This window comes from Trachinotus anak, unplaced genomic scaffold (genome assembly GCF_046630095.1).
Source record: "Trachinotus anak isolate AG129_WGS33_773 ecotype Australia unplaced genomic scaffold, CSIRO_AGI_Tana_v1 ptg000019l, whole genome shotgun sequence".
Classification (NCBI taxonomy): Eukaryota; Metazoa; Chordata; class Actinopteri; order Carangiformes; family Carangidae; genus Trachinotus; species Trachinotus anak.
The window spans coordinates 1,959,319-1,984,092 of record NW_027273870.1 but is presented as its reverse complement, the minus strand read 5'-3'; the positions used below and the strand labels follow the sequence as shown (position 1 = coordinate 1,984,092).

Genomic DNA, 24,774 nt, shown 5'->3' with positions numbered 1-24,774 from the left:
TTCTGTAGTTAAAACAGTTTCAATACACTGGTGCAGCAAAAAAAAAAAAAAAAAAAAATCACACTTTAACCCACAGCCCTGCCAGAGTTAAAAAAAACTGAATGTCGCAAACTGTTAGTTTAGTTAGCAACATAAATGTCATGATATGTGATACATATGAGTCTGTTATACTTTATTCATTATCTGAATAAATAATATCTTCTCTCATCCCTTTGGTGCATTTGCATCAGATCTGGGAATTTTAGGTACAACTTTTGATTCAGTTTCAATTTTGTGTCCCACAATTTGATTACAAAACAGTGCAAAAATGTATCCAAGAGGGATTTTACATTTTCTTTAAAATCAAGCCCCCACACTCATTTTAATTCTAGACACTATTTTCGCAAAAGTCAATTAAAAACAGACAGACACAATAGTGGAATAGGTGACAGGTCAGGAACAGGTTGGGTGAACATTCAACATTTAAACAGTAGATGATAAGAGAATAGTTTGGTCACTGTGGCAAACAAGAGGCACCAAGATATACTTCCTCCTTTACTGTGAGAAATGATCTTCACTTAGAGGTTTGTTGATGATTAAATATTGATTTTATATTAATTTTATTATAATAATTAAGATAAATATTTGATATAGTTCTAAATTCAGTCAGATGTCAACTCATGAGAAAACAGCAGACATTTATTTAAAGCATGCATAAAATATTACACCCTACATTATTCTTTTCATCTTCTTTTGCAACCAAAGCTGTGACCCTATGGACACATGCATGTGGCCACTTTCCCTGCAGCATAATATTAGCATCAACACTACATCCACACAAAGCCAACAAATCTGAAAACGCTGTTTATTCCTAAACATGATGTCTACATGAGCATAATCAGGTTAATTTTGTGAAGATGTAAGTCCACATTAAAATGTTTAAAAAAAATAGAAAAACAAAATCTCTTCTTGATGATTATAAACAATGAAATTATGTATAACAGCCTGACTGCAGCCTACTGTATTTTAATATGACAACACTCACAACTTATCTGACATCATTTATACATTTTCTGTCTGTTTTTAAACAGTTGAACAATATAAAAGCTGAAAGTTGGGACTTGATTGGTCCTGATAATTTCTACCTGTTGTCTAAGGTGAGCAGCCATGTCTGCACTAGTGCACTGGGGAAAGATGTTGCATCCACAGAATAATTCATCCAGATGATGCATTTTCACATTCTGCCAGGAGGTCATATATGAAATAATCTGATTACGTCTGAGAAGGCGTTCATTGTTATTTTTGAAAAGCTTGAGTTTGTATTGTGGAGCTACACAGACACTTTCTTTTCACAGACCCAGAAGAGTTTCTTGTCACATGAGTCATCATTCCAGTTATTTTTCCATTCATGCAGCTGGACTTCTCCACAGTTTTCTGCCTCTTTGCCGTTAGGCTCTTTACTCGCCCAGTAGCTGAAACCCAAAAATAAAAAATACGTTTTTTATATGGAATACAACCCAAGAAACATTTGATCCTCCAAGCTGAACTGCAACACAACACAAGAAAACTTACTTTTTCTTGTTTAGAGCCTGGAAAATATGTGTACCTTGTTGTTACTGGAGTCCCATCAACCCATTTCCATGTCCCCTCTGCATCCCTGTCAGTGAGTCCGATCCACATATGATCCTTCAAATATCTTGTAAAATCCTATTTACACAGAGAGAGAAATCATCAATATAACTGGGAATTTAAACAAATTTGAATCTGCGTCAATGTGCGTTTATCCTTTTTCTAATACACACACACACACACACAGACACACAGACATACTGTACCTGTTCTTCTTTGCTGTTGATAATCATCAGGTCTGCACCCTTTTCAAGACATTCATTTCTACTCTCTTGCCAGTTTTTCTTGATAGAAGAAATGTAATAGATGCTGCCACTGAAATACAGCCGTTCTTGTTGGGCACATTAACAACAAAAATTAACAAATGATTTGTCGTTAGGGTGAAAGAGCAATTTGTTATTTAGAACAAAGTGGTAACGAAACAATCCAAAACAATCAGTTATGTCCACAACCGGACAGACAATTCACTTTAAAACTTAATTTCCATGTTAATTATTAGTTGTTTGTTTAGTTCTGTGAGGACAAACATCTTTACATTTCTTCCTCTTGACTTGGAGAGAAACTATTCACTACAATATTTAACTGCAGACTTTATAAGTAACACTTATAAATAACACTTACGACTTGCACCCTCTGGTTTCTAAGCTCTTATTACTGATGTAGTTTCATCATCATACTTACCCAAGGAATTCAGCTTCCTCTTCAGCTCATTTCTCTCTTCCCTCATGTTTTCAAATCTGGCTTCAAGATCTGAAACTGAATTTCCATGGTCTTTTGCATTAATCTCTTAGATGCATTGTTGGTTTCCTTTACTTAATCTAATACTCTACCTTTAGCTTATATGTTCTTCTCTGTCTCCTAGAAATTACATTTATAGCACAAAACATTTGTTTTGCAGGAAACATAATTTGTGCCAAGAAAATTTCCCACACTATTACACCACCATCAGCAGCCTGAACTGTTGACACAAGGCAGGAACTTCTCCATGGACGCCTGTTCCAGAGTTGCTGACTGAGGGAGGAACAAAGGTGGCAGTGAAAGTCTAAACAGCAAATCTGTGGATCCTGGATGACAGGCACACAGAGAGGACCAGCGACCAGACTGACAGGTCCAGTAAAAACCTGCAGTGACCCACCTGTCAGCCCAAACATGTCCTGGTTGTCCCGATGGCCAGTCCGACTACGGAGGAGACTAAAGTTACACTGTTACATTGGCCTCTCCCCCAACTTTACCACATTAATATAATGTTAATCATCATGATTTTCATTATTATATATTATTGCGTTTTTATGGCATTATATTATATTATCATTATGGATCAGAGTCAGACAACAGACTCCATTTCAAAGCTAAGGCTGTTACCAGAACTGTTGGCGCTGTAGAAGAGCAGAAAAGAGGAACTGAGCTAAAGCTCTCAGGAGTTAAAGTTCTTTACACAGAAATCAAGCTGTGAACAGTGTTTCAGGAATGAGATGTTGAATCAGAATTTAAACAAAGATGCACGTTAAGAGGACTCACTGAGAGCAAGACGCAGGGAAATGTTGAGAGCAGCTTGCAGGAAACACAGGAGTCCAAAGCTCACAGCAACTAGTCTGTACAGTTTTACTCCTGTGTGCCAGACACACACACACACACACACACACACACACACACACACACAAAATGAACTCAAACTTTTTTTTAAGTTACATACATAAACTCCCTGTAGACATAAGTATTACCTATTCACATAGACATCAGTGCAGACTGTTTTACTAGTGTTCCTGTCATATTCATATTACTTCACATTTGAGCATTTGATTAATATAACATGTATTAGTGTGTGAAATTATGATGAAACTTACAAATATATTGGCAAAAAAATGGTAAATAGTGCCTCTGATTTTTTTTGCAGATTGGAGCAAGGTTTTTGTTTTGTTTTTTTGAAAGACTCACACAAACTTAGTGCTTTGAACTGTAAGTCTAAAAGTTGAAGAGGATATTGGTAAACCACACAGTAGTCAGGCCTGTTATGTTCCATCAAAAGTGAGATATCTCTGGTCTAAGTCAAACAGTTAGATGCAAAAGTTGGTACATAATCAATGCAAAAGCAAAGGTGTTTTAGTAAGTTTACATTTAAAATATTTTCACATCTGTATTTAATACTGAAGTGATGATTTTTCCTTTGGAGGACTTATTTTTAGAATTGAAATGTTCAATTTAATGCACATGATAAGATTATTATGAACTTTGCTGTTTTTTTTTTTAACTGAATCTTAAAATAATTTGGATTTTTTTGCCTCACCAGCTGCTGCAGCAGGAGCTTTGCTGTCTTCTCCAGAGCGGCTCCTGACTGTGGCATCTTGGACGTTTTCATATTCAACAGACATGTCAGATTCTTCTTCATGGATAACCATCTCCATATTTCAGCCACTGGAGCGTGATGAAGGTGTTGGTTTAAGTACAAATGGTCTTAGTCTGTGATGTGAATCTTCTTTTATGTTTCACTCTGTCAAGGCAGCAACACTCGCGTTCACACTCGTTCTTCCTCTTTTTCAGTTAATTTTTCTTAGAATCTTTGACATATTCTTCTGATCAAAACCAGAATAGCTTCTCTCAATTCATGACAGTAAATACCCGCCTCTAAATTAACTTCAGTGTGTGAGTTGGGTGAAGTTACCACCTTCAACGCCCTTATGACAGACATATCTAGAGATTCTACATGCTGTAAAATGTACATCGGTGGTTCATGTTTTCTAACACGGCTCCCAGTGGGAATCTTTTGAGGAGAGTGAATTACAGTGAATTACAGGGGAGACATTCACAGATTGAAATGGCATTTATTTATAGAAGAATCATGTGTATTACAATATTTTCCTTTTTTTTTTTTGCATATGCAGTCACTTTAGCTGCATTACAGTGATAACATCTGAGACTACACTGATACCAAACCAACAAATAATTAAACAGAAAAACAAAGTTATTAAATCGCTTCCTCTGTTCAGCTGTGCGTCCTTTAGTCCAGCTTCCTGTATTTTCTGCAGGTTTGGATGCAGAGTTATGGAGAAACCTTCTCTTCGCAGATCCAGTAGTGTGAATTAGAACAACTTTCATCATTCCAGTTGTTTTCTGACTCAGGAAATTTTGTTTGCGCACAATTTTCAAGTCTTTTACCATTAGGCTCCCTAGAATCCCAGAAGCTGAAATAAAACACACAAAAAGAAAACAAAAAAAACAAATAAGTTTGTAGAAAATATGAACACAAATAAACAGACATTCTACTGGCAGCAACACACAGGATGTAGCTAAGCTGAACCCACTGTCAATTCATTATCAAAATGCTTTGTGTATTTGTTTGTATTTGTTTGTCTTGATCTTGATTATTTGCTGCAATGTAAGAAACTTATGTTTGAACCTTTTCGTCAGCTGAGTCCCATCCACCCATTTCCACCTCCCCTCTGTCTCTATGTCAGTGAGTCCAATCCACAAGTACTTCTTGAATTGGCGAGTGAAATCCTTGTTTATAAAGAGAGAAACACACAAACCACAGAACCTAAGTTAAACTTGTTTCAATGTCAGTGACCTTTGCATTCATTCATTGTTTTAACCTTTTGTTCAACAATGTCAGTGCAACATCTGTCTAACACACAGAGTCATATACACATAAACACACACACCTGCTCTTCTCTGCTGTTGATAATAATCAGATCTGCACCTTTTCGAAGACAATCGTTTCTACTCTCTTGCCAGGTTTTCATGACGGAAGACACATAATAGAATTTACCGCTGAAATACACCCATCCTTATTGAGCATAGAGAAAAACAGAAACATCTCATTAACAACAAGAATGAACAAATTCACTGGGGTTATTTGGTAAAGTAGAATTACGGCCTTGTGGTTGTCTGCCTCCACAACTCAGACTAGTTTCAGATTACATCTCGGTTAATCCAGAGTCACATAAAACATTAACCATTTGTGTGAAATTTTGTCATAATTGCTGTGTGAAGTCTAAAAAGTGCGCGGTGTGAGGTCACACTGACCTTGACCTTTGACTTTTGACCTATGACATTTGACCACCAAAATCTAATCAGTTCTACCTTGAGTTCAAGTGAACATTTGTACCAAATTTGAAGAATTGACCTCAAGGTGTTACGTTCAGATATTATGTTCAAATGGCCAGAACCATGTTTTGTGAAGGGATCATGACCTTGACCTTTGACCTTTGATAACTAAAGTCTAATACGTTTGTCCTTGAGTTGATTTCAAGTGCCACATTTGTGTCAAGTCTGAAGGAATTCTCTTGAGGAGTTCTCGAGCTATCGCGTTCACAAGGCCAAAACCATGTTATATGAGGTCACCACAACCTTGACCTTTGACCTTTGAGCACCAAAATCCTTGGGTTCAAGTGGGCATTTGTGCCAAATTTGAAGAGGTTCTGTCAAAGCGTTACTGAGCTATCATGTCCACAAGGATGGTGCGGATGTAAGGCAGAAATGCTAGTTTTTAATTACAACAGTGGATCATCATCCAAGTCTTTATGGCACAGACAGAATTTGATTGTTTGCAATGTGCATATTTTCCCATCGTTCAACTCATACATCTTTGGAACATTGATTATTGGTTTAACTAGTTTTAACCTAATACTCACCTGGGGTTGTCATTTTTGTCTTCCACTTGTCTCTGTCTTCAACCAGGGAATTATATTGTGAAACTGTGAGTTTGAATGGAGACGTTACCATCATTATTATCATTATTATCATTATTATTGTTGTTGTTATTATTATTATTATTTTAAGGTTTTGCTCTGTGAAGACAAACTACTCTTGTTTTTCATCATCACATCAGATTAACTTTAATTCTCTGTGTTACTTGATGTTCCTGTGTTACTTGCACCCTCTGGAATCCAAACTCTTACTGATGCAGTTTCATCATCGTACTAACCAGAAGTATTCAGCTTCCTCTCCAGCTCATCTCTCTCTTCAGCCACGTTTTTAAATCTGACCTCAGTCTCTGAAACAGAACATGGACATAGAAATTAACAGGTAGTTATTTATCTGCCGTTCAAACACACTGTAAAGTGAGATATAATGACAGCGAGGGTCACAGTGAGCAGTAATCAATTACTTATTAGACAGTTTTCATAGAAAAGGTATTTACATTAATTTACTAATTACTCAGCAGCAAAATTAATGCATTACATCACTTGTTCCTTTTCTTACTCAGCTGTAAGATCTGTCAAAAGTGCAAAAATAAAAATGAGGAGAATAGAGTTGGAAAGAAGCACAGAATTAAAATAAGATTAATGTAATAATTACTATCATTGTCACTGAAGCTATCTACACATTTATAAAATGATATGTAGACAGAAAAAAAATATTCTGAAATCAGTCAGCAAGTCATCAGCAAGTATTTGTCAGTGAATTATTGTCTGTGGTGGTAGGTAGAGGATTATTGTTCGAGTCAATCTGTCAGTGACTGGAGGCATCGTGATGTGTAACATTTGTATTGTACTTGCATCTCTTTGGATCAAGACCATGAGTATTGGAGAAGTTGTTTCCCCATATTTACCAGAGTTGATCCTCTTCAGCTCGTCTCTCTCCTCAGTCAGGTTTTTAAAACTGGCCTCAATGTCTGGTGGAGAGGTTCATTCAAACAATTCACATCAACACAGATTCTCCAAAGGCTAATGCATCTGTGACTGAACATACTCTGGGTTGTAAAATCACTGACTGATAATTGACTCTTTGGTTTCATTTCACTTTAAAGTTGAAAAATTTGTTTTTTCACTTTCTCACTGAGAGTTTGATGAGAAATTCAATCACACTCATGTGAAGGAGGATAAACACTGGATGAAGTTAGCAGAAACATGTCAAATAAAATAGAAAGATCTTCTGATTTCCTCCTGTAGCTCTGCATGTTGAACGCTATGTGATGAATTTACAAAGTACTGTATATGCTGCACTTAGAACTGGGTCTAGAATTTGTCCAGAACCAAGTTTCAATCCTTCAAATCTAAGATCTGATTATTGGAGTAGTTTCATCCTCAAACTTACCAGAGTTGATCCTCTTCAGTTCAGCTCTCTCTTCAGTCACGTTCTTGTACCTGGCCTCAAAATCTGGTGGAGAGAAAATCAAAGCTAGAGAGGCAATTCACTTTAAATCAGATTTTTATAGGAGCGCTGTGTGTGTGCATTGATTGCAGTAATTGTTCCATTTCACTCCTTCAGATCTAAGATCTGATTATTAGAGTAGTTTCATCCTCACCAGAGTTGATCCTCTTCAACTCGTCTCTCTCTTCAGTCAAGTTTTCAAAACTGGTCTCAATAGCTGGTTGACGAGTTTCCATCATTTGCAACACAATGAGATTATATTGACAAACAGAGACAAGAGTCACTTTAATAATGAATATAAACATACTTGCATGAATCCACTGATGATAGGTATAAACCATGATGTTGTACAGATATGAACTGAACCCAGTAAAAATAATCAAATAAAATACAACATAAAATACATCAAATTTAATCCACACCAAGGTTACACATAGACGAACATATTACACATATTATTGCCTTGTAAAGTTGTGGTCACCTGATGAATCGGAGTGAAATATATTGATTAGTGGAGCATAGCCTGATACATTAATCTGATACATGAACTCAAAACTGGAAACTCTGAAGCTCTTGATGTTAGAATAAAATATTAGCTGTCTTGTAAATGCAACAGTCATCAGCACTGATAACAATGTGATTTACGTTTGCAACTGATTCACAACTTTCCTAAATTCATATATCTTCTTCTGAATGAAAGCCTAGCAAAAATGTTCCTGCAATTCTGAAGGAGACGTGACGATCGAGTAACATTTAAGCATTGGATGTTACTGAATTTGACTGAAAGCACAATTTAAGAGAAACCACTCCTGCTTTGTTACACTTAACAATGTGATTTTCAGTTTCACCTCTCCAAATAAAAAGCTGCTGCTGATGCTGATGTGTTAATAAAACACTGTGCTGAGCTTATAGCTGGGGCTGGTATTTCTCCAGCACGGACTCACACCTCTTTGGATCTGAGGTCTGATTATTGGAGTAGTTTCATCCTCACACTTACCAGAGTTGATCCTCTTCAGTTCAGCTCTCTCTTCAGTCACGTTCTTGTACCTGGCCTCAAAATCTGGTGGAGAGAATATCAAAGCTAGAGAGGCAATTCACTTTAAATCAGATTTTTATAGGAGCACTGTGTGTGTGCATTGATTGCAGTAATTGTTCCATTTCACTCCTTCAGATCTAAAATCTGATTATTAGAGTAGTTTCATCCTCACCAGAGTTGATCCTCTTCAACTCGTCTCTCTCTTCAGTCAAGTTTTCAAAACTGGTCTCAATAGCTGGTTGACGAGTTTCCATCATTTGCAACACAATGAGATTATATTGACAAACAGAGACAAGAGTCACTTTAATAATGAATATAAACATACTTGCATGAATCCACTGATGATAGGTATAAACCATGATGTTGTACAGATATGAACTGAACCCAGTAAAAATAATCAAATAAAATACAACATAAAATACATCAAATTTAATCCACACCAAGGTTACACATAGACGAACATATTACACATATTATTGCCTTGTAAAGTTGTGGTCACCTGATGAATCGGAGTGAAATATATTGATTAGTGGAGCATAGCCTGATACATTAATCTGATACATGAACTCAAAACTGGAAACTCTGAAGCTCTTGATGTTAGAATAAAATATTAGCTGTCTTGTAAATGCAATGGTCATCAGCACTGATAACAATGTGATTTACGTTTGCAACTGATTCACAACTTTCCTAAATTCATATATCTTCTTCTGAATGAAAGCCTAGCAAAAATGTTCCTGCAATTCTGAAGGAGACGTGATGATTGAGTAACATTTAAGCATTGGATGTTACTGAATTTGACTGAAAGCACAATTTAAGAGAAACCACTCCTGCTTTGTTACACTTAACAATGTGATTTTCAGTTTCACCTCTTCAAATAAAAAGCTGCTGCTGATGCTGACGTGTTAATAAAACACTGTGCTGAGCTTATAGCTGGGGCTGGTATTTCTCCAGCACGGACTCACACCTCTTTGGATCTGAGGTCTGATTATTGGAGTAGTTTCATCCTCACACTTACCAGAGTTGATCCTCTTCAGTTCAGCTCTCTCTTCAGTCAGGTTCTTGTACCTGGCCTCAAAATCTGGTGGAGAGAAAATCAAAGCTAGAGAGGCAATTCACTTTAAATCAGATTTTTATAGGAGCACTGTGTGTGTGCATTGATTGCAGTAATTGTTCCATTTCACTCCTTCAGATCTAAGCTCTGATTATTGGAGTAGTTTCATCCTCACCAGAGTTGATCCTCTTCAACTTGTCTCTTTCTTCGGTCAGGTTTTTAAAACCAGTGTCATTACCTGAGAGAGAAATTATGTTCATTTGCCACAGAATCAGATTTTATTAACAGCTAAATATAACAAAATTTCCACATTTCCATCTTGCATTCACTGATTGCATTCACTTGTTGCACTGCTGTGATGTGCAAGGACTCAGGGAGATACACACCTGCTTCAACCTGCTGGCCCCTCCCTGACAGAGAGGAGGCCACTCAGCTGAGTGCTGTGTATTTCGTGCTTTTAGCTTCACTTAATATATGTAGATGAAAACATATCTCAAAATCTCTTGGAGCAAGAGACTGACATATCATGTAGGAGTAATTATACAATAAATAATAAGATGATAATGTTATTCGAAAAAACACAATCAGAGGCAACTCACTGAAAGCGATACGCAGAGAAATAGTGAGAACCACTTGAAAGATACACAGGAGTGCAAAGCCCACAGCAATCAGTCTGCAGAGTTTTCTTCCTGCGTGCAAAACATACACACACACACACACACACACACACACACACACACATTCTTAATGTCGTGCATTCATATGATTCACTTTTGAGGCTCTTTGGGAGCCATTAGAAAAGAAAATAGCAGTGAGAAAGGTGATGAGGGGTGGCTAAAGCTAATAGCTTCTTTTCCCAGTTTGGATTGCTAAAGAACTTTTTGACTGTTTATTGTCAAGAAGTGATATGTTAACTTGGCATTATATCATCCCCAGTTCCACGGTGCTCACCTGACTTTGAAGACTATGGAACGACCTATTGTGCAGTTTCCTGGTGACCGGGGTGTCATCATCAAAAACTTTTTGTTTTTTTGATCATGAGGTTAGAAGGCTGCTTAATTTGGTCAAGGAGCAAAAAGCCAAGTGACACTGTGTTGTAGTATATGTATAATTAATATATAATAAGTAATAAGTAATAATATAATAAGTTTTTTAGTTCGATCATCAATGAGAGACCCAACGCTGTCGTCGTCGTCATAGTGTGAGATAGAGTGTTCATTGCACTTTACTGTGAATTTCATACAAGTTTATAATTCATTCAAATCTTTTCATTTTTGTCTAAGTTGCTTTTATGGTGAAAACAACCAGGTTAGTAAGTGGGCAAATAAAACTTCTCAATGTGCTTCACAGTTACAAAAGATGATAAAGGCATTTGAATAAACAAACAAATAAATAAATCCAACAAAAACAAGAAAACGCAGTCAAATAAATGAAGAAATTAGATCAGGGAAGCGTCAATAAAATGCACAAAATCACAGATGAACTGCTGAATCTCTGTCTCACCAGGCAATGCTGAAATCACTTCATCACAGCGGGTCCTGGCTGAACCAACACGGAGGTCTTCATCTTCCATAATGAATTCAAATTCCTCTCTATGGACGCCCCTCACCATGTTTTCCTGACTGCTGAACTGTTAGTGGCTGTGTTTTCTTGGGATTGTGCTGATCTGTGATCGGCTTCTTTTTTATATGTTTCTCTCAGCTTACTCAGCAATATACTTGTTTCCTTCCTCATTTCACCTCTAAATTATATTTCTTCCCAGACTCAAATTAGAAACTTTGGCTACTGTAGAGGAAATTTCACTTCCTAGAAAATGAAAGTAACATTAGAACAACAGGAGGCATCTTTTCTCTGTTGCTCTTATGTTACTTTTAATGGTCTGTATCTAAGTTTGTACTTCATGTTCCTTCATGTTCTCACAAGTTCAGTTACACTGAAAGTGTAACTTCCACTGACCCTTTTTTTGGTAAGACCTTCCTTATTTTGTATGTACAAGCACTATATAAACATTTAATAAATGTCTTATAACACTTGTGTAGTTGTGATCAGATATAAGTAATTTGTCATCAGTTATTACTTCTCCTTTGAAAACATATTTTATATTATTATGACTGTTTTTTAAATTGTCATTTATTCAAATGTATCTTAATACTTTCAAGATAAATAGGGTGAATTCAGGTATATTGGGACATCAGGTAATTTGGGACAGCACAAGAATACAGCATAAAACTACAAGTAATTTAGTCTAATAAAGGAACAATATAGCACACAGAACACTTGATCACTTTGTTTAATTTATGGTTTAACCCTGATTGCAGAATAGAATGGCTCCCAGGATACAGGCTGCCAGATTGAGGGAGAGAGAGAGAGTTGAAAAACAGAGAGAGACTGTAGGGAGCGAGAGCAGAATGAAGGGCGCCATTGATGAATATAGAGAAATGGTGAGGGCAGGTAGCAGACCCCAGCTACGTTTTCTAGCCAGGGCATGGTGTATTCCTAAATCCACCCTTCAAAGACGAGTGAAAGGTCTAATACAGGGACACAAACATGTGGCTGGAAGGAAGACCACCATTTCAGCACAAGATGAGGCCAAACTTGCTGAGTTAATCACAAGTCTAGCAAAGCAAGGATTTCCAATGAGGAAGATGGAAGTTCAGATACTAGCATTTCAATTTGCAAAGGTCAGTGGCCTGAAAGGCTTCTCAGGGAACAAGGAACAAGCAGGTCACTATTGGTTTCAGGGATTCACGCAGAGACATCCCAGTCTTAGCATGAGGAAGTCAGAAGCTCTTTCTGCAGCCCGGGCTGCTTGCTTCAATCCAGCCGTTGTGAGGCAGTGGCTCAAGTCCTATGAAATCATATCATCTCTGAGCTTGAAATCCAAGATGTCCCGAGCCATCTGTGGAACTGCGATGAGACAGGGTTGCAGGACCATTTTGTGTCTGCGGGAGTGGTGTCACCGGTAGGATCCCCCTGCTTTGAGGTCACAGCAAACGAGAGAGGGGAGACCACTACTCTTCTCGCAGGTCTCAATGCAGCAGGGGAATATGGGCCACTAATGGTGATTTTCAAGGGGAAGAGGTTGCACCATGAGTGGTGTTATGAGGCTCCCAACAACGCGCTGGTCAAGGCAACTGAGACAGGATGGATCAATGCAGTGCGTGCGACTGGGGGAGACAATTTATCACTTCCCTACCAAAAGATGACCCCTGCCCACATGTCCTCCTCCCGGATGGGCACAGCTCCCATGTCTTCAATTTTGAGGTCTTGGAGCTAATGAGAAGCAACATTGTGCATGTTGTGTGCTTTCCTGCACACACTACCCACATTCTGCAGCCAACAGACAGGGCCTGGAACCTGGACGGCCGTATCTTCACCAGAGAGAATGGTGGACAGAGGCTGCCAAAACCTCTGTTTCTTGGAGTGTTATTGAAGGCGTGGAAAAGTGCAGCAACACCTCAAAATGCCCAGGCAGGGTTTCGGGGAAGTGGGATCTATCCTCTGGACCCATCTCGTATTGACCGGTCTCCAGAGATTGACAACTCTGTGACTGCAGAGAGGGAGAATACTGTAGGCGAGATGGTGACTCCTGAGCTTGACCCCTCCCTGGCAGTTAACCTGGATGTGCTTGCTACCTTTGACCCCACTGTGGCTCCTTCCACATCCATCCAGACCACTGACATCATTCCTCCAGATCCCAGCAACATAGTTGAAGTGAAGACGACCAGTTTCGATGAACTGATCACCCTGCCTACTCGCAGTCGCCCCTCTAGCAGCAAGCCGAAAAGATCCAAGCCTCCAAGCTGCTACCTCACAAGTGAGGCACACTTTGACTATGTTCGAAGCAGGGCCAAGGGGAAAGGGAAACAACCACAACAAAAGAATAAGAAAAATGAGGAGAATTTGTGCAGCATTTGTGGAGGCAAATATGGGGACAAAAAAAGATCCAAAGAGAGAAGAGGAATGGACGTCTTGTGGAGTCTATGTGGGGAGCAAAAAGGGATAATTGATGATGATGAATCATACCTTTGCAAAGACTGCCTTTGAATGTTTCAAGATTCATGTTTGGACTGAAAAAAATGTTAAGGCTATATGTTGCTACTGCTATGTTCCTAAAAAAAAACCAACAAAAAAACAAAAAAACAATGTGCGTACATTTATAATTACACTGTTGTTTTGTTTTGTAGTGTTTTTAATAATGTATGAATTGATAAATATTTTTTAAAAACATATTTTGATGAATCAGTTGATGACGTTGATGAGATGATACATTGATGATTTTATCTTGATGAGAAGATGATCTAGTTCTACAAAATGTTTTAAATAAATATTTTTGAATGTTGTTATCCTTCAATCACTTTAACACCTTAATCAATAGCCTCGCCTATGTATTGACATAATAATCCATGAAACTATCAGAGCACATCATAACAGCCTAATGCATGATATAAAATAACTGTAGACATATGTTTTAAGAGTAAATATAACAAGATAAAAAGTGTAGAATGAACTTTAAAATATGTCATTATAGTTAAGAACATGGGCCTACACTAATGAAACTGTGTCTAAATATAAATAAAGATGAAGATAAATAAAGGCTGTGCTATGACAGACAGACCACTAGAGGGCACTGTCAAGAATCAGCCACCATCAGGACCAATTTCATTGCTGAGTAACCTGCAAAAACATTTTCAGTGGTACAAAGATAAATGCCAATTTTAAATGGTTGAAAGAAAGAATAATTGTGAGATGGGTGATTTAGAAGGTCAGGGGCAGAAATAGATAAAATGTAAAAAAAAAAAAAAAAAAAAAAAAGGTATTATAGCAAGATGACGTCTTCCTGTAATCTGAACTGGAACACACCCAGAGCAAAGAAGAGGAAGAAGAAACAATGCAAAAATGTGAAGCAAACTAGTGTCTGTTGCCCATAACACTTAAAGGGGATAATATCAATAATTCATAGTCTGAGAGCATCGGTTACAGGAGAGGCTGACTTCACACGTCCCAGAATCCCTTGGCTGATACCTGCTGCTTCCTTGGAAAGTATCTAACAATGGCAATCTTTTGAGGAGAGTGCCCAAGCTTTGAGACCATCAGTTTATAATGAATTTACAAGGGTGATGTTCATAGATAGATTTATTTAGGTTCAAATCTTTGCATTATGGCAAATAATGAGGAAACAGCAAACATTTATTTAGAGAGGAATCATAGCATGTGTATTACAGTGTTTTCTTTTTTGCAGCAGAGCCGTGACCCTGGTTGTATATTGGTTTTACATAAGTTTCCTGCAGTGCACTAATAAAATTTGAGACTAAGCCAAGAAATTATGAAAATGATGTGCATGTCCACATTGACAAAATAACAAGAAGGTGATTCAATCTCTTCCTCTGTTCAGCTGAAATTGCAAAACGCCTCTTTTTTCTTCTGCAGAATTATGGGGAAACCCTTTCTTCACAGATCCAGTAGTGTGAATTAGAACAGTTTTCATCATTCCAGTTGTTTTCATATTTAGTATATTTTGTTTGCGCACAGTTTTCAGTTGCGTTACCATTAGGCTCCTTGGAACCCCAGAAGCTGAAATAAAAAACACAAAAACAAGTAAGATTGTTGCAAATATCAACACAAGCCAAGAGGTATTTTATTGGCAGCAACACAAAGGATGTAGCTAAGCTGAACCCAACATCAAATCATCATCGAAATGCTTTTATTTTTATTTTTTTTTAAATTCACAGTTATATTTTTCTCTTTCTTGAATCTTGGTCCAAGTAGGTTTTTTGTTTGCTGCGATGTAAGAAACTTATGTTTGAACCTTCTCGTCAGCCAAGTCCCATCCACCCATTTCCACCTCCCCTCGGTCTTTATGTCAGTGAGTCCAATCCACAAGTACTTCTTGAATTGGCGAGTGAAATTCTTGTTTATAAAGAGAGAAACACACAAAGCACAGAACCTAAATTAAACTTGTTTCAATGTCAGTGACCTTTGCATTCATTCATTGTTTCTATCCTTTGTTCAACAATGTCAGTGCAACATCTGTCTAACACACAGAGTCATATACACATAAACACACACATACCTGCTCGTCTTTGCTGTTGATAATCATCAGATCTGCACCTTTTTGAAGACAATCATTTCTACTTTTTTGCCAGGTTTTCTCAGTAGAAGAAATGTAATAGAAACTCCCATTGAAATACACCCATCCTTATTGAGCATAGAGAAAAACAGAAACATCTCATTAACAACAATGAATTAACAGATTATTTTCCAGCAATAAAGAAAACCGTGAAAGATCTAAATAGAGCAGGTTTGGAGTCTACTAGAGATTCAAAATATATACAAGTCAAAGTTGCTGATCAATTGCAAATCAGATTTTAAACCACTTTTACAGTAGAAAACTAGTAGCAGTAACTCAGCTGTATAGTGCAGTTGGCAATCACATAATCTTCTATGATGTGTAGTAAAAGAAAAGAATATATTTTAAAGTGCTTTACTTGTTTTGGCAACCTGTTGATGGTATAATAAGTCAGGCCGGGGGTAATTAAAGGTTACTGCTGATCTGTTACAATGTCCTGTGCTGTTGATATAACTGCCCTTGTTCTTTTAGTAAACTGTCTGAACGTTAAGCCAAACTAGTCTTTATTGTCTCAGCAAGAACCTCGGTGTCTCTCCGGCCAACATCACACTGAGCGGAAGACACCAGTTCCCAATGAGCAGCACTCTCCACGGCATCTCCACAGTGAACAACAACAACAACAAACTAGAATCAGCACTTCACAGATGTATTCCTCTGCAACTCAGACTAGTTTCAGATCACATCCCTGTTTATCTAGAGTCATATAAAATATTAACCACTGGTGTGAAATTTTGTCATTTTTGTCCATTGCTGTGTCTTGAGTAATGGCTAAAAAGTGTTTTGCCACATCACACTGACCTTTGACCTTTGACCACCAAAATCTAATCACTTCATCCTTGAAGGGATTCCATTGAGGAGTTCTCGAGATATCGCGTTCAAAAGGCCAAAATCATGTTTTGTGAGGGCCCCTTGACCTTGACCTTGACCTTTGACGTTGAGCCACCAAAATCACATCAGTTTGTCCTTGAGTCCAACTGAACATTTTTACCATCCTGGCAACAAGCTACCAAATGCCATTAGAGGAGGGGCATCACGTTCTATCTTCAAGAATCTCTTGAAGACTCATCTCTGCGGAGAGCACCTCCTCTCCTACCATGCTCTGAGTTCTTGGTGTAAATCGCTTTGGACAAAACCATCGGCCGATGACTAATTATAAATGTAAAAGACACGTATTTTTGGTAATAACAAGATTTGATGATATCTAACACTTCGTCTTTGGATCATTGATTATTGGTGTCACTAGTTCCAAACTCATACTCACCTGGGGTCATCAGTCTCCTCTTCCACTTGTCTCTCTCTTCAGTCAGGGAATTACACAGGGAAACTGTCATTTTGAGAGGAGAGGTTACCAATTGCTTTCCAACATAATCAGTTGTGTCCACGACCAGACAATTCACTTTAAACCTTAATGTCATGGAAACTTAATTTCCATGATTGAATGGAGTCAGCTTCAGTGTTCTGTCTTGTCTACAGCAACCAGAGGATAAGTGCCCTTACACATTTTGGCACCACTTTAACTGCCTTTTTACAACAGACACAATATGACTGGATACAACATTCATATTTCCCCAGGTTACTCAACTCATACGCCTTTGGTTCATTGATTCAACCTCAAACTCAGCTTAGTTTTCCTGCCTCTTTATCAACTCCTCGCTCTCTTCAGTCATTTCCATGTTGCATTTATTAATCATCAGTTGTTTGTTTAGTTCTATTCAGGCAAAAATAGTTGTGTTTTATAATTATCACATCATTATCACTTCACCCCTGTGTTAATGTTCTTGACTTGGAGAGAAACTATTGACTATAATGTTGAACTGGGAACTTTATAAGTAACTTAACATTTATGACTTGCACCCTTTGGTATCTGAGCTCTTATTAGTGATGTTGTTTCATTATGATATTTACCAGATGTATTCAGCTTCCTCTCCAGCTCATCCCTCTCTTCAGTCAGGTTTTCACAACTGGCCTCAGTATCTGAAACAGAATTTCCATGGTCTTTTGCAGTGATCTGTCAGATGCATTGTTGGTTTCTTTTATCTAATGCTCTACCTTCAGCTTTCTAAATATAACTCTGTCTCCTAGAAATGTCATTTATACAAAACAAATCAGTTTTGCAGGAAACATAATTGCATATATCATGAACTCTGCGACATTTTCTATGAACATAATGTTGTTAATTGAAATATTTGGCCCATGTCGACATGACTGCATCACATCTGATTTGTCAGCTGGATTCATGCAACTGATGCCAGATTCTGACCCAACCGTCTGCTACCTCAGCAGAAATCCAGATTCATCAGACCAGGCTACATTTTCCGGTCTTGTTCAGTTTTGCTGAGCCTGTGCTGACTACAGCCTCAGATTTCTGTTCTTGACTGACAAGAGTGCTGCTGTTGTAGCCAGCCTACCTCGACATTTGATGTGTTGTTCATTCTGATGCTTTTCTGCTCACCGCAGGTGTAAACAGTGGTTATCTGAGTTACCGTAGCCTTTCTGTCCAACCGGCCTCACCATTCTCCTTTGACCTCTCTCATCAACAAGGCATTTCTGTCATCAGACCTGCTGCTCAGTGAATGTTTTTTGATTTGTTATTCTGATTAAACCCTTGAGACTGTTGTTTTTGAAAATCCCAAGAGATCAGCAGTGTAGAAATGTTCAAACCAGCCCGTCTGGCACCAACAACCATGTCACAGTTAAAGTCAGTGATATTACATTTTGATGTGAATATTAACTGAAGCTCCTAACCTGTATCTGCATGATTATATTTTTTGTACTGCTGCTGATTGAATAACCGCATGAATAATAATATTATAATATTGTTTTGTTTTGTTTTTTTTAATGCAAATTAATTTAAATATGAATTTCAGGTCGTAGGGCCCAACTCTGTCTAGATAGACATGCTTCTTGAAAGCACCAGGCTGAGTGATTGTCACTGCCTGTATGTGTAATCACTGAAACTATGATGGCAACCCTCTAAACTTTCCGGTGATTGTGAATTGAGATGTTAAATTATCAACAAAGATGCACATTAAGAGGACTCACAGAGAGCAAGACGCAGGGAAACGTTGAGAGCAGCTTGCAGGATACACAGGAGCCCAAAGCTCACAGCAACCAGTCTGTACAGTTTTACTCCTGTGTTTCAGACACACACACACACACACACACACACACACACACACACACACACAAACACAAACATCAGCACAGACTGCTTTATTCCAGTTCCTGACATAATCATACTAATTCACATATAAACATCTGATTAAAATATCATAATATAGCAATAGTTCAATTTGAGAACATTTAAATGGTTCACCTGAAGTTCGGTTTTCCTGTTTGATCGCCTCTTCTTCTTCTTCAAAAGAAAAAAAAAACCTTTCTAATTAAGTAAAAAAATTTTGCAGAAGTCTGGTCTCAAATTATACATACTTATACATACTTATAGTACTTATAGTACTTATAACACTTGTAGTATATGATGACTATGATGATACAGGAGGGGTTTTTTAAAGAGTCACTAAAACTTAATGGTTTGAAGTGATAGTCTAAAAGTGAATAAGGTGAATATACAGGAAAGCCACACAGTCGTCAGGCCAGTGTAATGTAAATTATTATGTACATGTGTATTATCATAAGTGAGCCACCTCTGTAGAGTTTAACAAGTGGTCTAACGTAGGAACATCTGTATGAGAATAAAGTAAAAGAAAGGAGCACAAGATGAGAAATGGATACATGATCAATGCAAAAGATTTTTGACTAAAATTACATTAAATAAATTTTCATAACTGAGTTTTGTTTGTTGTTGTTTGTTTGTTTTTTTTGGTTTTATTTCTTGAATTTACATTTTGATGCACATGATAACATTATTGTGAACATTGTTGTCAATGTTGCTTGTTTTTTTTAAACTGAATCTTAAAATAATTAGGATTTCTGCCTCACCAGCTGCTGCAGCAGGAACTTTACTTTCTTCTCTCGACCGCCTCCTTGACGCAGTTTTTCTGACTGTGGCATCTTGAATGTTTTCATATTCAAGAGACATCCCAGATTCTTCTTCATGGATAACCATCTCCATATTTCAGCCACTGGAGAGTGATGACGGTGGTAGTGAAAGATCAAGCGGTGCTGGTCTGTGATCTGAATCTTTTTTTTGTTATGCGTCACTCTGAAAATACAGCAACACTCTTGTTCACCCGTGTTCTTCCTCATTTTTGAGTGAATTGTCTTTCATAGAAGCTTTGACTCATACCTCATGATCAAAACCAGATCAGTTTGTCTCAATTCAAAGCCATAAATAATCACTTCTAAAATAACTGTACGGTTTAATCTGCACAGAATCAACAAATGAGATGTCACACTCCTTCAGTAACAAACAATTTCAGTATGTTTATATCTCTTTGATATTTTTTACTGTCACCATCATCGTACACTTAAACAATAACTTCCTCTTTGAGTGAGATGTGTTTAAGGCTTTTCATACACGTACGTTTCAGCAGTACTGGGTGGTAAAATTAGGTAAAAAATTAGTTTAAAAAAATGTGTGTCTTATTTTATTCTCATTCTTAATGTGTGACTGTATTAATAAAACTATTCAAGTCCATGAAATATAATTGATCTTACACAAGAGTAACATAACTCGAATTGGCACAGCATCATTAGCTCTCCCCTTTAAGTGACTGAGAAATCATAACCTGAGCCTCATAAATGACAACTCCTGTTATTTTTTCGTAGATAACCACCAACTTCTTACCACACCTTCATGGGTGGCTGCTTTAAAAAAGTAGGAACAACTTGCCTTGGCCTGGAACGGTGGAAAAGATGATGGTGCCTTCTCTTAAAATCTTTATTGAAATAGACAACTACAACTACAACTACAACTACAACGTCAGTTTCCGTAACTTATTTGTGCGTTGCAAAGTCCCAGCAGAGCATGTGGTTAGATAATGGTCTGGTATGTGATATGATTATGATCTGATGTTGCTACATATGTTTCTTAACAAGTTTCAAGAAGTTCCTATTTATGAAATTAGCTGCTTTGTTTCAAAACTTGACTGTGACAGAGAACAACAGACGTGAAGGGGATGTGAACAGCTCCGCTAGAAACTGAACTCGATTTGAACTGCACCATTGCATGTTAGTTGCACTAAAGTAATCATGTGACAAATAACTTTTCCCAAACTGATCCCTGCTCATAACAGAGACTAAAAGATCGATTTCTTGTTCGTAGTTAAATAAGAGTTAAATCAGAGATAAAATTGGACCATAGATTCTAACTCTATAGGTGAGCCTGACATAGATTATCTTGAATAATCATAAACTTGAGGAGGGAAGATGCCTTTTTCTCTTAACCAGTTGCTAACAAATCAAAATGAAAATATATTTATTTCCCACACATTAGATGGGTTTCAATTCCTGTTCCTGTACAGCCAGCTCAGGACTGTGACACACCCCACTCCCTTTTTTTGTTGACAAGTTCACTGACATCCCATCTTAAAATATACCATCAAGTTTCCTGGGAAAACCTCATTTTCCCTGCTCTGTTGAGACATTGTAACCTGATTTCACTGTTAGTTCTTTACAAAATAATTTCATAATGAAGACTGAACACTTTCTAGAGAAATTTGTGTCTGTACAACTACAGATAATCTGTAAATTAATATTATCTAGAAGATAAGAGCAGAGTTTTTGCTTGGGACATGCAGTATAGTGAAAAATTCAGCCCAAACACAAAAAACAAACACAAATATGAAATAAATGAAAAAAAAGATACTGTATTAGATCATTAGATCAAGTGAACCACATGATGTTCGGTTGAGAAAGAGTTTGTCCAAAGGCTGGTTTCCTAATAATATGTGTAGTTACAAATCCGTGGGTTTTGAATGAGTCTTTTTTTTTTAAACATCTAGACCAGATTCCAGGAGTTCACATTTCACTTCAGCTCTCTACAGTTTGTCATTCTGATTTATCTGTTATGCTGATGACATACAGCTTTATCTCTTTTAATCACAGTAACTCTATACAAGACAAAATGATGTGTTTTATCATTTGTACAGTTTATTCTCGGTCCTCTCTGTGCCTTTTATTTCCCTCTCATTGAAAGTTTTATTTTGAAAAACCAACCAACCAAGATACAACATCTGAGAACTAGAAAATAACATTTACAAATTTTCAGACATTTGCGTTCTGCTGACAGATGTTGAAGGAGAAATAGGAGTTCCTCAAATTACTATTGCGAAAGAAAGAAAAATTATAAATCATAATCATAAAAAAATGACTTACTAACTAACACTGAGCTCTGGTGAAGGATTTGAGACAAATAGTCAAAGGTGCGTTAGCAGGGTCTTGTTTCCCAATAATGATCAATCCTAGAAGCCAGGAGAGTTTTCTAGGAACAATCTTAAATTTTCTTAAAGCAGCTGAAGCTGAAGATGATGCACTTTGAAGTAGCTTTGCTTATTAAACCATCTGTAGGCTATGTGTTAGAAATACACACAGTAGATCACAAAGCCACAAAGAAAATGTTTTATACTTTAAGTTGTTCAGTATTAATATGAAGATTAATTTGCATTAAGCAGTTTTATAGATATGATGCTAAATATTTCAACATTATCAGCTTTGACAGCTAATAGTTAAAAAATAATAATAATAATGACAAGAATAAACTATGAGAATCTTTTGAGAGAATTTGAGTGGAAGTGTTCTAAATTGTGAACGCCACAAACTTTTGTTATACATTTGACTCAATAACATTATTCTATAAAATATATGTTGACTGCAGCATAACCCACGTCTCTACTCTCCATCTTTATGTTTCAGTTTATGTTACAAAAAAAGCCAGGTCCTCCCTCAAGACAGCAGAAAGACAACAAGTCTTTTTTTTAAAAATAATTCATCAATCAGTCAAATCATAAGTTCTCACCAACAAGATAAAAAATAAAATTAGCAAAATATAATAGGCAGTCTGTTACTTCTCCATATATTTCCTGTGACCTGGACATGATATAACATAATTTTTGTAATTTCTTTTCAATTGAAACCAAAACAGATCTAATTTTCACTGAGGAATAGGGACCATTGTTATTGTCGGAGTGTGTCCAGAAACACTGTACTCTGATGGGACGACAGACGGCCGGTAAGTATCTACAGTTAAAGCTGAGCTCCAGTGCCGCCTGCTGGACGTTTAGATAGGTGACACAGGTATTCTCCCTCACTCTGATAAATCTTTGTCAGGACTGTGTGAATGTTTATGTGATTAATAGGCCTTTTGCAGAAAGAGAAGTACAGGTGTAAATAATAATTATCTGTTTTAATGTCAGGGTCCTGGTATTGTTGTCAACAGATTGTTCATGTTTTTTTTGTAAAATTTGCTCTTTACCTACTGCAACGAGCTGAAATATTGGCTGCTTCTCTCTTCCCTGTAGGGTTGGATCATTTCAGGAAAATATTTTTTCTGACAAATATTTTGATTCCGGTTTCAATTGAATTGATTTTCTAATTTAACTACAGTTTTTTTTTTTTTTTTACAGAAAATCTCCAGTTCACTTTGTTTTTTTTAACCACAATAATTCAACACAAAGTCCAACTACCATCTTGTCTCCGTAGCTTTCAACCACATCTTGTGGCCTTCCTCAGCAGATGGAATTCCTCAGTTGTCATGGAGATGTTTGTTTGTTTTTTTGTTTTGGTTTTTTTTTGTTAACATGTGACCAAAGTCTTGAAATCTGGTCACATGATAAGATTGTGTTGTATATGAGTGGGAAATGGTATTCCCCCCTTGAGCTTCCTCCAGCTGTCCAATGACTCCTGGTTGATGACCTTTGACTTTTTCCCAATGCAAAAATTTTTTTTTTTAAATGACAACCTTGCAGCTGTCTCTTTTGTGGCTGCTCTCTCTCTCCGGCCACATCACTGTAACAGGACTTCAACTGCTTTTTTACATCTATCCATTTTGTTAAGGCTGGTTTCTAACTAGTATCTCTAGTCAGGTTGACGGAACTGGTCTGCAACTGGACCGTCTCCATGTTTCTCTCAGAGTTGCATTTGTTGTCTGTGTTTGGCACATAAACAAACAGATAAAGAAACACTGTCAACCAGTCTTATCAGTGGTTTGGTAGTATCTTAAAAGAGCACTCATTCAGGAGAACCAGAGTTATGAGTCCAGCCAGGAGGAGAAGACACAGCAGACCCAGAAACACTTCAGCAGCTCTGCCACAATTCCTCTTTACACTGACAGCACCTGAAGGCAAAATGCAATGTTTGTCATTTGTCTGAATTTTAATGTCAAATCAAATAAAAACAAATCAGCAGTTCCAATAATACAACACATTATAGACAGTGAACTGAAGCTGAGAGCCAGGGCAGGACAGTGTTACCACGTGTAGAGAGGTTTATGATTTAATAATGATAAACATGATATTCAGAGCAAATTTCACCCACTGAAGTTCCACCATCCAGTATGAAACATGTTTGGTAACCCTTTAATTTACAGGCCGTTAATTATATAGTAATTATATATTAATTATGCAGTAATGTGAAGAAGTTGCCAAGAAATAACAGTCAGGTAAATTCAGTATAATGAAAGGTTGTAATTGTATTATTACCGGGAATTACTGTAAAATACTACTAGAGGATTAAAGAGGATTGGTCGGTAATTATATTGGAATCAACTGTTATAGAAAGAAGTATATGAGTCAACATAAATTCATATTCAAGCATATATTTGCATAGCTTTGTGTGTAGTTTTATCAGGCACCGTGGATTTCCTCTGTTCTTCAAATAAAACTATAGGTTTTTTTTTTTACATTTGCGAACATATGTTGCTCTACATTGAGCTCACGTATATTTTTTCAGTACGATGGAAGT

At 37.1% G+C, this 24,774-nt stretch overlaps 2 protein-coding genes across 2 annotated transcripts; both read right to left on the bottom strand.

The window, feature by feature from the left end:
* Window positions 1-712: 712 nt before the first annotated feature.
* LOC139636598 (CD209 antigen-like protein C) lies at window positions 713-4,258 on the bottom strand. Its single transcript, XM_071504813.1, has 6 exons — window positions 3,893-4,258; window positions 3,127-3,216; window positions 2,290-2,364; window positions 1,815-1,939; window positions 1,586-1,686; window positions 713-1,451 (listed from the first exon to the last, which is right to left on the bottom strand). Exons 1-6 carry the CDS (start codon window positions 4,008-4,010, stop codon window positions 1,310-1,312), a joined length of 651 nt encoding a protein of 216 aa, XP_071360914.1. The 5' UTR covers window positions 4,011-4,258; the 3' UTR covers window positions 713-1,309.
* A 153-nt stretch (window positions 4,259-4,411) lies between these two features.
* Window positions 4,412-21,610, bottom strand: LOC139635972 (CD209 antigen-like). The gene is made up of 24 exons (XM_071503587.1): window positions 20,708-21,610; window positions 19,855-20,077; window positions 19,232-19,270; window positions 18,958-19,047; window positions 17,821-17,889; window positions 17,177-17,239; window positions 15,859-15,983; window positions 15,595-15,695; window positions 15,221-15,359; window positions 13,421-13,591; window positions 11,289-11,418; window positions 10,385-10,474; window positions 9,961-10,023; window positions 9,750-9,812; window positions 8,907-8,969; window positions 8,696-8,758; window positions 7,853-7,915; window positions 7,642-7,704; window positions 7,157-7,219; window positions 6,530-6,598; window positions 6,237-6,299; window positions 5,265-5,389; window positions 5,003-5,103; window positions 4,412-4,787 (listed from the first exon to the last, which is right to left on the bottom strand). The coding sequence occupies exons 2-24, from the start codon at window positions 19,985-19,987 to the stop codon at window positions 4,646-4,648; spliced, it is 2,091 nt and encodes a 696-aa protein (XP_071359688.1). The 5' UTR covers window positions 19,988-20,077; window positions 20,708-21,610; the 3' UTR covers window positions 4,412-4,645.
* Between the last annotated feature and the right edge of the window lie 3,164 nt (window positions 21,611-24,774).